The sequence below is a fragment of the Peromyscus eremicus genome, chromosome 2 (assembly GCF_949786415.1).
Source record: "Peromyscus eremicus chromosome 2, PerEre_H2_v1, whole genome shotgun sequence".
NCBI classification, from domain to species: Eukaryota; Metazoa; Chordata; class Mammalia; order Rodentia; family Cricetidae; genus Peromyscus; species Peromyscus eremicus.
In genome coordinates, this window is record NC_081417.1 from 164482978 (window position 1) to 164500067 (window position 17090).

The 17090-nt window shown below is 52.0% G+C and overlaps 1 protein-coding gene across 5 annotated transcripts; it reads right to left on the reverse strand.

Annotated features, from left to right (window-relative positions):
- Positions 1–20: 20 nt before the first annotated feature.
- Mib2 (MIB E3 ubiquitin protein ligase 2) lies at positions 21–15661 on the reverse strand. Of its 5 annotated transcripts, none has more exons than XM_059255548.1 (21): positions 15266–15659; positions 14703–14823; positions 13255–13410; positions 6428–6696; positions 6172–6343; positions 5100–5206; positions 4812–5006; positions 4545–4687; positions 4315–4410; positions 3175–3279; positions 2911–3073; positions 2702–2835; positions 2479–2627; positions 2226–2382; positions 1959–2119; positions 1707–1833; positions 1384–1617; positions 834–1012; positions 567–754; positions 424–489; positions 21–333 (listed from the first exon to the last, which is right to left on the reverse strand). In XM_059255548.1, the coding sequence occupies exons 4-21, from the start codon at positions 6672–6674 to the stop codon at positions 95–97; spliced, it is 2862 nt and encodes a 953-aa protein (XP_059111531.1). In that variant the 5' UTR covers positions 6675–6696; positions 13255–13410; positions 14703–14823; positions 15266–15659; the 3' UTR covers positions 21–94. The 5 variants fall into 5 exon arrangements, with proteins under 5 accessions (XP_059111531.1, XP_059111530.1, XP_059111535.1 ...); XM_059255547.1 differs by having other exon boundaries at positions 4315–4422; XM_059255552.1 differs by having other exon boundaries at positions 4315–4422; positions 6645–6696; positions 15266–15658.
- Positions 15662–17090: the final 1429 nt, after the last annotated feature.

A 17090-nucleotide genomic window follows, 5' to 3' on the forward strand; every position in this document is an offset into this window, starting at 1 on the left:
GCAAGGAGCAGGCAACAAAGTCCGAGAATCTTTTTTATAAAACACAGGGCTTTTGTAGAAGGGTCTTTGATCGGCCATGGTGTGCGGAATGCGCTCACACGAAGATCTGAATACGGTCACGGATGGGCTGGCGGCAGATGGGGCAGGCGTTGAGCGCAGCGCCACAGGGCGCGCATGCCCCGTGTCCGCACTGGAACACTAGGCGGATGTGGCTGTCGATGCAGATGGGGCAGGTGATACGCTCCTCCATCTGCCGGTAGCGGCTCTGTAGCTCCTCCACCAGCTGGCGAGGTGGACCAGGCACCTGGATGGTGTTTACCACCTCTGAACCGTCTGTGGGACAAGGTGAGTGAGAGTCGGCTATAGCAGGTGTGACGATTAGCCACAGGATAATGGGGGATATGCTAAGACCCTCCCACCTACCTGGGCGTAGCTTCTTGCTGATGACCACCTGGCACCTGATGCATTTCTTCATCCTGCGAGCGCATTCTGCCAGGGGCAGTGAACCGTTAGCAGGGTTGGACTAGGCAGCTCAGCCACCCTGGGCACCCTCACCCTGCACTCACCCTCACACACGGTGCGGTGCTGACACGGTGAGAACAAAACCAGCAGCGCCAGCTCCGAGCACACCAAGCACTCGGCAGCTTCTGGCCCTGCTGTGCCAGACACATGCAGGTTCCTCACGGTGTTGGGAGTGCTTAGCACGTGCCGGGGGCCCGGGGGCATGCCCCCTCCGCCACCTGCCTGTCGCTCCCTGCAGTTGGAGGAGGGGGCTTGAAAGGACCCGGTGGCCTTAAAAGTTCCCCCCCTCCAAACCCCCATTTTGGGCTCACCGGAAGCGCTGGGCACAGCCCTGCAAGGCCTTGAGCACTCGGCCCTCAGTGGCCAGGTCCAGTGGGCTCCTGCCACGGTGGTTTGCGTAGTTCACGTCAGCACCCTCCAATGCCAGGAAGCAGGCCACTGCTGCACCTACGGTCAACTCTGTGCTGCCCGGGAGGCCTGAGGCCTGTAGCTGAGTGGCAGGACATACAGATGAAGGTGGAAACCCATACGCACTTCAAGAAAGCCTGTGCTGGCACCCGGCTGTCCAGAAATCTGAACAATGGTACCACTTTCTTTCTGGCTAAGGCTTCTGGTTCTAGGAAGAGTAGGGAAGGCAGGCCCCAAAGGTGCCCTTTGCTAGGCAGGTATAGAAACTCTGAAACCTTCATCCTCTCGTCCCAACCAGACCCCGACCCTTTTCCAAGACTGGTCTGGATTACAGACCCTGAAACTGAGGTCCACAAACTGCCCCACTCTCCAGAAACCCTGGTTCCCTAGAGCATAATGGGAGGTGAAAAATCACCAGGCCTCCTTCCCAGCACCCACACTATACTTCCTCACCCTTGACAGCAGCTGCAAGGGCCCTGGGTCCCCCCCAGCCTTGTCAGCCACCAACGGCAACAGCTGATGACGCTGCAGGGCGACATGCAGGGCTGTGTCTCCCTCCTCATCCTCAGTGTTGACACTGCAGCCAGCATCCACCAGCAATGGTACTAGCCCCAGGTGGGCCTGCTGCACAGCCAGATGCAGTGGAGATTGAAGCTTCCGGTTGCGCACATTCACATCACAACGACCCTGAGGAAAGGGTGGGCACAGGCTCAGCTTTGAGATCCCACTGGGTCTGGTTCCTGGCCTGTGGGTGGCCCTGGGGCCCCTGCACCCACCTCTCGGATTAGGACCTGGGCCACCTCACGGTGGTTGTTGAGAGCTGCCAGATGTAGCGCAGTAAAGCCATCCTCCTTCTTGGCATCTACCAGCTGTCGTGCCCGTGCCAGAATCTTTCTGACTGCTCTGTAGGAACAAGAAGGCCTGTCCAAGGTCTTCCCTAGGCACTTCGCCCGAGTGCTCTGGATCAGGGTAATCTGGCAGTAGGTCAAAAGACTGGATGGCAGCAGTGTGACCAACCCCACACTCACAGCACATGGCCCTTGAGGGATGCGTGGTGCAGCAGTGTGAAGCCCTGGCTATTGGTAGCAGTGACATCGATGCCAGGCAACTCAGTGAGGACTTCAACAATGCTGCTGGCACCGGCACCTGCAGAGATGGCAGAATGCAGGGGCGTGTCCGCATGGGCATCCTGAAACAGAGGGGACTGGTCACACAGCAATGCCTTTTTCCATGGTCAAGTTGCTTCCTTGACCTAGGGCTGGTGAGTGGCAGAGAATCCAGGGACTATCACTCACCGGCAGGTTGACATCACAACCACGCTCACACAGGGTCTTTACCACCTCTAGGAAGCCCCTCTGCACAGCCACATGTAGGGCTGTGCTTCGTGTGCCATTCCGAGCATCCACCCCACATCCTGCACTCAGAAGCATCCTTGTGGCTTCAGGCTGGTTCCTAATGGAAGAAGTGGGAGGGTTTGGGGACAGCCTGCTGTGCACCCTGGCTCTAAAGTTCATTCCCAGCAGGACCCAGCACCTGCCCAGGCCTCACCCCAGAGCTGCATAGTGCAGCGCAGTGTTGCCCTCATCATCCAGCAGGTCCACACTTGCCCTTGCCTGCAGCAGCAGCTGCACCAGCTCTACCTGGCCCAAGTAAGCAGCCACTTGTAGGGCAGTCCTGCCCTGGTTCTTGGTGTCCACCTGCGCAGAAAGCCAACACATGAATTCTGGGCCCTCTCCCTGCTGGCCATTAGAAGGGCAGGGTGGTAGCTTGCCTGCTCTGGGTGCCTTCGCAGTAGATCCAGAGCCCGGGCTACATTTCCCAGTGCAGCCTCTACTACCAGCCTCCCTGGGTGCTCTGGGTCACTCTTCTGGGTCCGAAGTTTGTCCAGGGCCACACTCAGTAAGCCTGGGGGCAGGGTTGAGGTAAGTGCTGGCCAGGGGATGCCCTGCCTCCCACCGGCCACTGAGGCTGGTGCCGCACTTTTGTTCTCTCTGGCACGCTCAGCCACATCCAAGTTGGCATCTTCCTCAGGACGGTAGGCCACTAAGCAGGAGGGGCTAAAGGTCCACCGTTGACCGCCAACTGCCACACGCAAGTTTCCATCTCCAAACACCTTCACCACTTTCCCCACGCGGCCCAGGGCCTGGGAAGAGGTGGGATCACAATAGGTTGGAAGTGGAGCAGACAGTGCGCATGCACGGGGGAGGGGGGATGTGGTGGGTGACAACAGACACTGAGACTCACAGGGGCCATGTCATCGGTCCATTCACCATGTCCAGCCTGCAGTCGCTTCACAGTGTCAAGATCATCGATGACCCGGACAACATCACCCACCCAGAAGTTGTTGTGCTGGACGACAGAGAAGCAGGTAAGGGGAGTTCCTCCAGCCGCTTGTGTTCACTCAAGATCATGCAAGAGGACACCTTCTGCTCCAGAGGGCAAGCAGATCTAACCTTGTCCCTAGTTCCTGCCTCAAGTACAACCAAATGGTCTGGCTGGATAAGGGCCTTAAGTGACCAAATCAGCCCTGGGTGGCCAGCCTAAGCCACAGGGGAGGACAACCAGAGGAACAGTGGGGTAGCAGCATCCAGACCAGACCAAAGCCAGCTCTAGAGATATGTGAAGGTCCAGAAGACCTGTTTCCAGGGTACCTATCCATCACTCAGACACAAGGCAACATGAAAGAGTGGCACAGACCCAGGAAAAATGCTGAAGATAAAGTTGGAGTTGGGTGGGACCCCAGGATGTCAGCACAGGGCCAGGAAGGAAGGGAGGAGTAGTAGGGGGTGGGGATCCTGCAGGGAATCTGTGCACACAACCTATGCACCTGTGTGCAGAGTAAAAGCCTGAATGTTGCCTGTCCTGAAGTATCCCCCTCCAGGTTCAGGTAGGAATGCATCCCCTGCCCCACTCAGTGTCCTTCTTGGACATTCCCACCTATCTGGCACATGTCTCATCCCCACAGTTCAGTTTTCCAAAAGCTTTCACAGAATCTACCCAACCTGGTCTCCTTTGGCAAACCTCCACCTCAGTCTCCTTACAGACCACTCCCATCTGCCCCCATGATGTACACAGCATCTGAAGAAGTAAAGCGAGAAACCCACTTCTAGCCTCCCATAGTACCTTTCTTTTGTTCTCAGGACAGAGCCCCCTGACCCACAGGTTCTAGTCTAAGATGTTTTCAGTACTTCATTCTTCTCTGTGTCCTTCACAACTGGATTCCCTTCCTGGTTTCACCTCCACCCACCAGGCTCTCCCCTTCAGGTCTGCAGACTCATGGGGAGGCTGGTACCCTAGTCCTGCCTAAGCATTCCCAAGACTGAACAGGTACACAGAAGGAATTAGAGAAGCAATAAGTGGGGCTCAGCCCAGCCCCCTAGGCACCTTGGTGAGAGCCCCAGGGTGGAAGGTCCAGCGGGTCTCATGGTTGAACTGCACACGCACGTCCCCACGGTCTGTGATGCGGTGCACGGTGCCCATCTGTCCGATAAACTGTGGCAGGTCACGGAGGCTATGGCGGGGTCAGGCTGGACTCTCGGGGCAGGAAGAGGGATAGGGGTCCAAAGGATTTGGGAAGGGGGGCACATGGGGACTCAGCAGAAGAGGTGGCTCACCTCTGCCATCCTAGGGTTCCAGCCTCCATGACCTTCTTGCATGTCCCTTAGGACGTCTGTGTCCAGCAGACACTTGACCTTGTCCCCGCACTGGAAGGGCTGGCCGTCAGCACTCACCCTGCGCTGCAGCTCTGCAGGCTTGCCTGCGGGAAGGTGGCAGGCTAGGCCTCGGGAAGCAACCTGCCCTCCACCACCAACGGGACATGCCAGGGTAATAAGGTAACAGCCAGGGCAGGGGGGCAGCTGGTGTCAGAGCCAGCCCCATACCAAGCTTCGGGAGGTGCTCCTTGTAGTAAAAGCCGCCAGCTGCCTCACCAACACACTTGAGGTCCACTTTGCCCTTATGGCCCACACGGTACACATTGGTGGTTCCATCTGCCCATGTCACACTGGCCACACTTCGGCCTGTCTCCACATCCCAGCCACGGATGTCCACCACACGGCCTGTCTTCCCTTCCCCTCCTGGGAAGACAGTATGCACACCGGCAGGCTAAGAGTGTGACTCAAGACTGAGCTATAGCCAGCTTCACCTCCGTCTTTCCAGCCACGACTCACCGTCTTGTGAGCCCCATTCCCAGTCAGGGCCTCGTACCACTTTTGCTCCCTGAAAGATGCCCCTTAGCGGGATCCGAAGGAGGCCCTGTCGGGGACTCAGTGTGACCCTGTAAGAGAATGAATCCTGAGCCATGCAGTGATACGATGGCCAGATCTTGCATTTAGCCACCTTGCCCCTCTATGCTAAAGGCATCTGGGTCTGCAGGATAGGTATTCTGGATCCCAAGCCAAACCACTGTCCTTGAATGGCCTTCCCAGTGGGCCTCCACACCTTTGGAAAGGGAACAAACTATTAATGTCTCTGGGCTCAGAGACCTCACCAATATCTGGCTGAAAAGGCACCTGAGATGACTCTGGGAGCAGTCCTTGTGATCAGTCCATGTCTGCTGCTTTAAAGGCAGCAGGGGCAGGGCCTGGCCCAGAGGATGAAAACACTTATCTGGCCACCAGCTCAGACAGCTGCCCTGATCTCATACTGGCCAGAAGAGGGAACCTATACACCACATCTCTACACAGAGGAAAGATCAAGGGGATGCAGAGAATAAAGGACGGTACCAGAGTGCCTTCCCAAGACAATCCAACAGAGACCTGTCTCCCATCCTCATCTTACTGCATCAGGCTAGGGCCACCCCCAGCTGTACCTATGGGCTGGCACCCAAGGTGAGCTGCCCAGTGACAAGCCTCCTTGCCAGGCCTGGCTCCACCAGGAGATGCCGGGTTTCAACAGCCACTACTATCCATGTGGCAAATACCTAGGCCACCTTCAGTGCTCCAGGCTGCAGCTGTACCAGAGTCATGCCATCCTGACTCTAAGGGTGAGTTAGCAGAGGAAATCCCACCCACAGCACCCACCTTACAATGTGCCTAGAGAAAGCCTTCAGTGAGAAATGAAGGAGTGCCATTCTCAGAGCTCTAGAATAACCTGACCCTGGGTATTCTTCAAGGAAATCTTGCAAGACGGACTTGCTAGGTACTTTTGGAAGTGACTCTGCCAGAGGCCAAGGCCTGGCTGGATGTCAAAGGCACCAGTCAGAAGGCGCTGGGGAGATAGGCTGTGGTCTAGGGAACTCACGGGCGTGAGTGTGATGTCTCATAGCGCTCAAAGGCGTGGGTAAGGTCATGTTTGTTGTGCATGTAGCACTGTGTGCAGAGGTCATAGTCAAAGCAGACACGGCACTTCCAACGCATGCCACGAAGTCCATGTTTCTTGCAGCAGTCACAGATGATGTTGGGGTGACGGATACCTAGGTATAGGGTGGGGTAAGTGAGAACCTGCAGGTCTCCTGTCACCTGGCCAGCCCCACCCACAGCTGGGCATCACCACACACCGATTTGGGCGTTGTCGTAGAGCAGCAGGTCATGGGCACCTTGGTAGCCAGCTCGATAGTTGGTACATGTGCCCTGGTCCCACTGAACAACAACTGTACGGTCGGGGGTCGAGGGGCTGCCATGGCGGCCAAGCTCCACCACAGTGCCCACACCGCCCTCACCTCCATCCTGCTGGCCCCATTTCCAGTCCACTCCGCGTACCACACGCATGCCCACCTGCACACCTGCATGGGGGTCCAGGTCCATGGTGAGTGGGCTGTTCAAGAACCTGCAACAGAAAGCACCCTTCAGTCTATGCCAAAGTGTCATATAGCCAGGCTAATTGTAAGACACATGTTGAGATGGCCACCTGGGAGAGAAGGATGGATCAGCAGCAAAGAAAACAAAGCCAACAGAACAAGGAAGAAAGGACAATAGGGGGCTGGGAAAGCCAGGAGCATGGGCCTACAGGCCAGGGCCAGAGGGAGCCAGGAATAAAATGGAGGGGGCGGAAGAACAAGACAGACATGGAAGGGCAGTAACCAAATGCAAAAGTGCCCACTACAGTGACCCTGTAGAAGTGACTGCTACTCGAAAGGTAGGGGCAGAAATTGGGAACATCATAAGTGGACAGGCCCAAAGGATCAGAAACTGAACCTGGCACAGTGGCCACATACTAGTGGATCTGCTCTCAAAAGTCTTCGGATGATGCTCCATTAGTATAAGTATACTTTAAAGCTAGAGTTGGACATGATGGTGCACACTTTAATACCAGCACTCAGGAGGCAGAGGCAAAAGGTTCTCTGTGAGTTCAAGACCAACCTGGTCTATATGGTGAGTTAAGGCTACGTAGTGAGAACCTGTCTACAAAAATCAGTTACTAGGATTGGTGGCACACACCTTTAATCCCAGCACTCTCGAGGCAGCGGCAGGTGGATCTTTGTGAGTTTGAGGCTAGTCTGGTCTACAGAGCTAGTTCCAGGGCTACACAGAGAAACCTCCTCTCCTTGAATGAATAAATAAATAAATAAACAAACAAACAAACAAACAAACAAACAAACAAACAAACAAACTGATTGATTAAAAACAAAGCTAATAGATGTATATTGTAGATATCCATGTGAAAGACTGTAAGGCCATCCAACTTAAGAAGCAAGGACTGTTTTTCTGTGCAGCACGGTGACATGTGGGACTGAATTTTTTTTTTTTTTTTTTTTTTTTTTTTTGTTTTTCGAGACAGGGTTTCTCTGTGTAGCTTTGCGCCTTTCCTGGAACTCACTTGGTAGTCCAGGCTGGCCTCGAACTCACAGAGATCCACCTGGCTCTGCCTCTCGAGTGCTGGGATTAAAGGCGTGCACCACCACCGCCCGGCATGAATTTAAGAACTGTTGTTCAACCAGATACCATAAAGCAACTGGACAGGCAACCATGCGATGCTCACAGTATACAATCCATAGAGTACTACCACTCGTATATGAAAATGCCAGACAAAATGAAAATGGGCAAGACACTGAGACACCTACTATGCATAGAATGTTTTGTTACCAGAACACTGATCACAGGCAGGACAAGATCCTCTGTTCCACATTTCAAAGGACAGTACAGCAGTCATACAACACTTTAGGGACCTTCTCTGGAGAAGCGTGGTCCAGCCACAGAGGTGATGCAATCACAGAAGCACCTGCCCATGTTTTTCATGGTGGACTGGGCCCTGCAGTGTTCAGTGCCCAAGAGAATATAAACTACAACCCACCTTGCTATTTGGGGCAGCAGACAAAGCTGATAGACATGGAAGGGCAAAGTGCGGCCAAAGGTCAAAGTGCCAACTGCAGTGACTCTACTAACAGAAGTTTAAAAAATGGACAGGCAAATTCAGAGCATCATGGTGCTAACCACGCCAAGCTTTAGGTTGCTTATGTGGCCTTAATGCTCTGTATCATAATAACATTAAATGAAGTCTTAACACGTACTTTCCCAAAGTCTTTCCCAGACTCCTGCCTCAGCCGTTACCAGGCACACAAATGGATTTGAGAGACAGAATCTGACAGGGGCTCCTGTGCTATGACAAGTACTTCTCCTGTACTGTGACAAGTACCTCTCCTGTGCTATGACAAGTACTTCTACTTTACCATTTAAGAACCACGCCCTGCAGCTGGGAAAGAGGGGACTGCTTACAACGAACCAGCAGTCCTGTTCCAGGACACATACTCAGGCTTCACAAGAGGCTGAAAGGTCCCCCCACACCTGGTTTGGGTGCAGCTGAAGATTAGCTGGGGCCCAAAGGCCCTACTCAGCCATGAGGCAGAAGTCAGATCAGGGCTAAGTGAGCAACTATAGGAATATAGCACACACCAGCTTTCTGCCTGGGCCCTCTTCCAGGATCCCTGTCCTTGCCCTAAGACTGACAGCCTCCTGGCTTGCCTAGTTCAGGAAACATTCCCCACTATCTACCAGGAAGAAAGACCAGTAGCCCTGCCTAGCCACATACACTGGCTGAAGGCTGGGTGTCTGCAGCTAATGGTAATGGCCTGAGCACCACAGGCTGTCCCAGAGCCAAGCACAGTAAAAATCCAGCACCACTCAGAAGCCTATGTTGAATACAGGGAACTACCACACACTGACTCTAGATCTACATCTCACCATATTCTCAGGGGTACAGGCCTCCTGGCCAGCACAGCATCGTGCAGTTTTTTAAAAATTTTATTACTTCAGCCGGGTGGTGGTGGCGCATGCCTTTAATCCCAGCACTTGGGAGGCAGAGCCAGGCAGATCTCTGTGAGTTCGAGGCCAGCCTGGGCTACCAAGTGAGTTCCAGGACAGGCACCAAAACTAAACAGAGAAACCCTGTCTTGAAAAACCAAAAAAATATATATATATATATATATATATATATATATATATATATATATATATATATATATATATATATTATTTCATGTGTATGAGTGTTATGCCTGCATATATCTGTATACCACATGTGTGAAGTGCCAGGAGAGGCCAAAAGAGGGCGTAAGATCCCATGGGATTAGAGTTACTGTAAGACATCATGTAGATGCTAGGGATTGAACCTGGAGATCTTCTAAAAGAACAGGCATTATTGCTAATCTTGCACAACCTCTCAAATACCTTCTGCAATTCTTATTCCTATACACAGACCCAGGACTGCTAGGACCACAGCAAAAGCAGATGAGCACATTCACCTGGCTCAGAGACTATGAAGAGCCTTCCCAAACAGCTGGGCTCTGTCTTTTCAGAGGATCCCCCTCATCTGCCCAGGGACCTTGTCTGTCCTCTCTTTAGCTCATTCCTCTCCATGGACTCTAGAGTACCTGCTAAGATGTGGCACCAGAAGCCGGGCGTTAGTGGCGCACACCTTTAATCCCAGCACTCGGGAGGCAGAGCCAGGCGGATCTCTGTGAGTTCGAGGCCAGCCTGGGCTACCAAGTGAGTTCCAGGAAAAAGGTGCAAAGCTACACAGAGAAACCCTGTCTTGAAAAACAAAAAACAAAAAACAAAAAAAAAAAAAAAAAAAAAAAAAGATGTGGCACCAGGGCCTAATGCCAGGGTAAATCCAACCTTCTTCCTCTTTCCACAGAGGAGGGACAACCCACAAAGGAACTTCATATTGAGAATGTCCAAAGCTCTTTGGTGTTAGTGAGCCCCAGATGAGGGGAGGGTCCTGTGGGCAGCTAATCATGGCAGCTGGCTCTGCTCCTCTACAGTAACAGCTCCACCATGGATGAGAGGGCCTCCAACGGCCTCAACCTATCAGAAGAGCTATTAACATGACAGCTCATGGGTGTTCCAGTGAGAGTAAGTTTTCTTTGGGGGTGTGGTGACTGGTACATTGCCCATGCTCTAGTCGGGGGCCAGAGGCCCATATGCATATTAGCAGCAGAAACTGGACTCAGGGCACTATAAAATGAAAGAGGAGGAGGGGGAGGAGAGAGGGAGGAGGAGGAGGAGGAGGAGGAGGAGGAGGAGGAGGAGGAGGAGGAGGAGGTGAAGAAGAAGAAGAAGAAGAAGAAGAAGAAGAAGAAGAAGAAGAAGAAGAAGAAGAAGAAGAAGAAGAAGAAGAAGAAGAAACAGATCCTGTGGTCACTCTAGAGCTGTGTGGCATGCCTCTGTTTCTGAGACCAGCCTCTCGGTCACTGCTTATCTACAGGCTGATGGCTCCACTAACCACTTGATGCTGGGCCTTTTACAAGACATGGAGTAGGGAGGACTTCAAACACGACAACAAGCATAGCCCATGCATGGCCTTGCTTTCAGAAGAATGGGTAGAGGGCATAGAGCTCAGGTGGAGGGTACCCAACAAGGCCTAAGAGCACCAGGACCAGGCCTCAACCAATGACTCCACATGGAGTAGCAAGAATGCTACCAGGCACTTCAGCCTGCCAGTGGCCTGCACTGACCAACATTTACATGACCATCATTCTTGGTTAAGCAAAGCTCTTCTCAGCCCTGGTCTTAAGTTTTAAAAAAACCTTCCAGTCTCAAGAGCTGTCCCCAGTCAGCAGCTCAGCAAAGTCAGAGCACAACCAGATTGTACAGAGGGCTCTCTGCCCAGAGCCCGCACCTCAGTGCCTAAGGCCGCCCTGAGGAGCAAAACTGTAGGAACATAGGCAAGAGATTCAATACACAACATCTCTCACAGTCACAACACTGAGGTGTGTGAACACTGAGAAGCACCCGACAGTGACACCTGGACCTGTGCCCACCCTGCCCACCACCTGTGCCCTGGAGGTTGTAAGGTCTCTCCTCTACTTTGGAGGCTGCACTCTCCCTCCATCTTTCATGGCATTATCTGACCTGAGTCTCCTTACCTGAGCTGGGCCTCTGGCAATGTCCCCCAGAACATAGTTATTGCATAACCAGACAGGAGACAGGGTTCCTGGGCCTCAAAAACAGCTGGATATAGCATTCTATGATATTATTAGAAGGCCCAATGGCTTTCCCTCCCCTCTCCCTTCAAGTATCCCTGCTTGGTCTCTGCATTATTATCCACCTACTATTACCATCCCATTCCTTGGCCTGTGATACCACTATCAGAGAACAGAAAAGTTCACCATGTGTATGTGGAGGGGTGAATGGGTAACAGAACAGAAGAAGAGGACAGAAATGAGATCTAGGCAGACCGAGGGGAGAAGATCTCCATTTTGGACTCAGCTCTTGTCTCTATCTATCTAAGGGGCCTTCCTCTTTGGATGGCACAGGACCCTGACCACAGTGAAGGGGCCTGTGTACTTCATGATCAACAGAGAGCTAGGGGGCATGAGGCCACGTCAGAATTGAATTTTCTGACAAAGGTCTTATCCCTTGAGCTTACTGGGCCAATGATAAAGCACTACAAGGCCGAGGGCAGAGTCAAGAGGGAAGCTGGCCTCTATCTTACTGGGTGCAGCACCAAGCCATAGAATGATGTATCTACTGTGCCAAGCCTCTGGACAAGCCCAAGAAGTGGCCTGCATGCCTGAACAGTACCTGTGCTCAGGCTAGCCATTCTGCAAACCTCAGGTGAATATACGCCCAGGGTGCCTGGAGAGAGAAGTCCCTGATGAAATGCAGGACTGGAGACCTCTCTTGAAGATGGACAGCCCACCTCCTCTGGGATACATGTATCCTCAAGGGAACTTACTATCACTGCCCCTTTCTGGACCTTCCCTGCAGGGACAGCTAACCTTGTCTATTATGTCAATTTGACTACATTTGGAATTAACTAAAACTCAAGCAGCTGGGCACACCTGTGAGGGATTTTTCTTAATTAAATCATTTGAAGTGGCCGGGCGGTGGTGATGCATGCCTTTAATCCCAGCACTCAGGAGGCAGTGCCTGGCAGATCTCTGTGAGTTCAAGGACAGCCTGATCTACAGCGCGAGATCCAGGACAGGCTCCAAAACTACACAGAGAAACTGTGTCTTGAAAAACACCCCCCCCCCCAAAAAAAAGACCCACTTTTAATCTGGATCTTCTGAGCTGGCAAGATCCACCTTTATATGGAACACACCTGCTGTGTTTGCTCTTGCCTGCCTACCCTCGATATCAATTTACTGGTATCAGAGCCTACTTCTTGATTCCAGCATGTACTGAACGCCTGAGACATCCAGCCTCAGTGACAGAACAGCTACTGGATTCTCGGACTTTCCATCAGGAGAAAATCGTTGTTGGACTACTTAGATCACAGCCTGCAAGCTACTCTAATAAATTCCATATACATATATTTTTTCCATCCTATTAAGCTGTGTTCTTCTTTGTGTGTGTGTGTTCCTCTTGAGAACTCTGACTAATATACCTGCCACAACCTCTCAACAACTACCATAAGCCAGCCAGCCCTTCCCATTGAGTAGGAAGCCTCTCCTCCCTTCTTCCATCTCCTGCCCTAACTGACAAGGCTCTTGATAGAGTGCAGTACTGTGTGCTCCAGTGTGCTGAACCCTGCCAAACTACCAAAGAGAACTTTGGCCCTGGGTGTATGGAGAGGGCCGAGGGTCTGAAAGCACTGTCCTGGAGCTCAGCCTAGAAGAGCTCCAGGACAGTCTAAGAACTGCAACCAGTAAAGCTCAGGTGTACAAACAACCTTACTTTCAAACCCACATTGAATGTCACCCACCTCTGATATACATCATTCTTCAGGATGCTGGAAACCACAATGTGTTATGGGTACCACTATCTCAGTAGGAAATTTACCTTCAGAGTTAACTTTTTCCTATGCCATCAGACAGTCATGTCCCTGGCATGTATCCAAGCACCCCTGGAGCTGTTGCTATAGATATTTACAATTATAATGGGGGATGTCTGAGTATGAGGACTTGGTTGACAAATACGCTTTAAGAGAAGCAGAACTCACCTTAGAGCACACAGAAGCCTCTAGTCAGCATCCCAGGCATTTAGTTGCTACTTCCTGGGCCACAAATTTTCTCAGCCACCAAAACTTCCTGTGGAAAACTAGCAGCCATTGCCAACACAGAACACAGCAAACCAAGGTGGTAGGCAGGAATCCAGGCTGGGGAAAGACCATTTTAAGGCAGTTTTACACACAGTATTTACTACCATGACCTGACAGTGGTCATTGGGGCTGCTGTTATTTCTAGTATTCCTTCCTATAAGGAACAAACTTTTTTTTTTTCATTTATCTCTGGCTGGCCTGGAACTTAATATGTAGTCCAGATTGGCCTGGAATTCCTTCCAAGTGCTGAGATTAAAAGCATGTACCAGGGGCTGGAGAGATGGCTCAGTATTTAAGAGCACTGGCTGCTCTTCCAGAGGACTCAGGTTCAATCCCCAGCACCCACATGGCAGCTCACAATTATCTGTAACTCCAGTTCTAGGGGATCCGACACCCTCACACAGACATACATGCAGGCAAAACACCAATGCACATAAAATAAAAATTAAAAAAAAAAACTGACTTAAAAAAAAAGCATGTACGGGACACCACACCCAGACAGAATTAAAGATCCAATAGGTCAGAGGTATCAGGACTGCGGGGTGGGGGTGGGAGTGGAGGATGCTGTCCCTTATTATGTGAATATTTTATTGGGAAGTCCCATACAGCCATAAAAATTAAATCATGTTAATTGTGAAAGTTAGCAAATTGCCTTTATTCAGACGAATAGTTACATGACACAGAGACCACTTAGGATTCAAGCTTATCTCCCTACATCTCTGGTGGTGCCTGAGACACTGCTGATTTGAAAATGTGTGGCAAAAGAAAAAAAAAAAAAAAAAGAAAATGTGTGGCAAAAACTGGTGCATCAGAGGCTCCTACTAGGCAGATGGACATCCTAGGTGCCAGTAGAATCAAACAAAGAATGCCAGTCTAAGCCACAGAGGCCAGGAAACCCAGATCTGCCCTGCATCAAGACATCTGCTGGGGGACATCCATTAAGGTTCAGGGGTATCATGGCTGCTAATCTTGGTCATCTAGCTGGAGAGCTCCAGGTACACTGCAGCTTGGAGTTCACCACATTGCCTAGGGCTGACCTTGGTGGGGGAATGACATTCAGATACTTGTTGCATCAGAAGCAACAGGCCAGAGTAGAATGTGAAGACAGGGGACTTAGAAGGGGCCAACCTTGCTCTGTCCCCAAGCTTGCTGGCTCATCAGGAGCCTTCCTGGCACCTCTGCTTTTCTCATTGGTCTGAACTCAGAGGAGGCAGGAAGGACATTTCTCACTACCCAGTCCACTCAAGCACATTTAGACACAAACACAAGCTTTGACATAACATCAGACGGCATCCGCAAGGGGAACGAACCAAACCCAAACTGTCAGGCCACAGCTGTCAAGAGCTCACCTGTGTGGAGGTCCAGTGTCCCCCACCCGCCTTGAGAACCGGGCAGGAGCCCTGATGCTTGGAGATCTGGGACTGGCCTCCGCTGGGCTGACCTTCCGTTAGAGGCCCGGGAGATCCAACCCTGTGGCCAAGGGTACGCACAGTTAGTAAACGAGAAGGGACGGAGGCCGCCGCTCGCTTTAAAAGGCTCCCAGGGGTCCGGCGGCTGGGACCCGCTGTATCACCCACACGCACCGAGAACGCGCACCGGGCACGAGCTGTGTCCAGGGGCGAAGAACCTAAAGCCTGCTGCACGCAAGGGCCGGGGACGCCCGCCCAACCTACAGCCCGGTCAAGCTGTCTGACCCCTCGGCCCAGTGCCACCGCCCCCAGCGCTGGGAGGACGCCCGACCCGGCCCCCCACTTGCCCGGAGTTTCCGCGCCCGGTCGCCCTAGAACACCGGGCCCTGAGCAGCGCAGACGCTGACAGCGGATCCTCGGCTGGCCACCCAGGCGCCAGCTGCACCCCGCTGTCCTCCGCCTCTCAACGGCGCCTGGCAAGGCCGCCTCCCGCGCCAGCCCACCTGGCTGCCCCACTAGGGCCCCCGACTCCGGTCCCTGGCTGCAGCACAGACTGTCGGGAGCTGTAGTTTCCGGCGTCCGGCCCGGGGGCGGGGCAGACAACTCCCAGGAGGCCCTGCGCGTGACGCAAATACTTCGGGCTACGAGGCGGGGCTTATAGCTCCCCAGAGACCCTTTTCGTTGTGTAGGCGTCTGGTCAGGCAGCAATCGGACTGACAGCCGCGGTGTCTATGGCTGGCGGGCGCTCTGCTTGTCTAAAGAAGAAACTGGAAATGCCCGTGTCCCGGCAAATACGGACACATTCTGGGAGAGAACGAGGTCGGAAAGAGTGGGCACTGAGGAGGCGAGACGCTCAGAGTCTGGCCCGGAAGTGCGTCTGGGCTGAGCCCTAGTGGCATTGGTCCCCTGCGCAGTACGGGTTCCCAGGACGCTTTCCGTTGCCTTAGAGACAGATGTTTAGAGTGCCCTCTTGTCTCAAACCCGCGAGGTGTCCAGAGACATGGTGAAGACCCATCTAAACTAACTTTTGATTTAATTTTTTGGGTTTGTTTTAGTTTTTGGTTTTTTTGAAATAGGGTCCCACTATGTAGCACTGCTTGGCCAGAAACTCTGTGTAGACCAGGCTGGCCTCGTACTCAGAGTCACACCTGCCTCTGCCTCCTGAGTGCTGAAATTAAAGCCGTGCACCACCATACCCGGAACGACTTAATTTGATTTTTAAAAAAGAGTCCTGCCAATTTTTTTTGTTTTGTTTTGTCTTCCTGCCGATCTGGGGCGAGGGGGTCAACTCGGATCAACTGAGCACCCTCCACCCCACTACTCTACTGATTTTAGTCCCTCAGGCCTACAGATAAAAAGCAATCATACAGGCCTTTGTGTTTATAAACAGTATACTGCCTCAGTTTGCGTATCTTAGACAGTTCCATGGAGTCTGCAGGCCATAACAACTTAGCGCTCCAACAACTCTCTTCACACGCCTTGCACCTATGAGCAAGTTACCTCCATACTTTTTCTGACTGTCCTTCACTCAGCCTATTGTCAAGGTTTATGCCCAATCCATTCTGTACAGTCTCTTTTCTTTCTTTCTTTTTTCTTTTTTAAAACATTTATTTTGTGGGGGCAAGGGGCATTAGTGCCATGGCCCTTATGTGAAGTCAGATGCTAAAGCAAGTGTCTTTGCCTGATAAGCCATTTCCCTGGCGTTTTTTATTTTGAGACAGCGTCTTACTCTTGCCCAGGTTGACCTCAAACACTCTAACTCTGTAATCCTATTATCTCAGTTTTTCAAGTGCTGGGGTTTATAGGCCTGAGTCATTCCTCCTAGCTCCAGTCTTGGTTTATCTCATGTGTCAGCAGCTTTCTAGTTTGAGTAGGTGGTTGGTTGGTAGGCTAGTTGGTTTTTGAGATAGGGTCTCACTAAATAGCCCTGGCTGGCCTGAGATTCGTGTGTAACCCAGGCTAGCCTGGAACTCACAAAGATTCACCTGCCTCTACCTCTTTTTTTTTTTTTCTCAAGACAGGGTTTCTCTCAAGCTTTAGTGCCTGTCCTGGAACTCGCTCTGTAGGACCAGGCTGGCCTCGAACTCAGAGAGGTCCACCTGGCTCTGCCTCCCTAGTGCTGCGATTAAAGGTAAGCCTAACCCAACTGATTTTATGCAGTGGTAGGTGAAATGGCATTGAGAAGGAAAGAGATAAGGAATGAAGAACTTAAGACAATGCAAGGCCTTTATTTTAGTAGGAAAACCTGCTGAGGGAGGTCTAGGGAAGAAGTAAGAGCCCTCCATCTATTTACAATCTGGCGTAATTATAGGAAAGAAAAGGAAGGGG

Bases quoted from the DNA above. Each gene is read 5' to 3' on its own strand.
- Mib2 (XM_059255547.1), bottom strand. From the start codon at position 6,674: ATGGACCTGGACCCCCATGCAGGTGTGCAGGTGGGCATGCGTGTGGTA. The intron at 3,280-4,314 runs GTGCCTAGGGGG...TCTGTCGTCCAG, and splicing joins ACCCTGGGGCTCTCACCAAG to CACAACAACTTCTGGGTGGG. The intron at 334-423 runs GTAGGTGGGAGG...CTTGTCCCACAG, and splicing joins CAGCAAGAAGCTACGCCCAG to ACGGTTCAGAGGTGGTAAAC.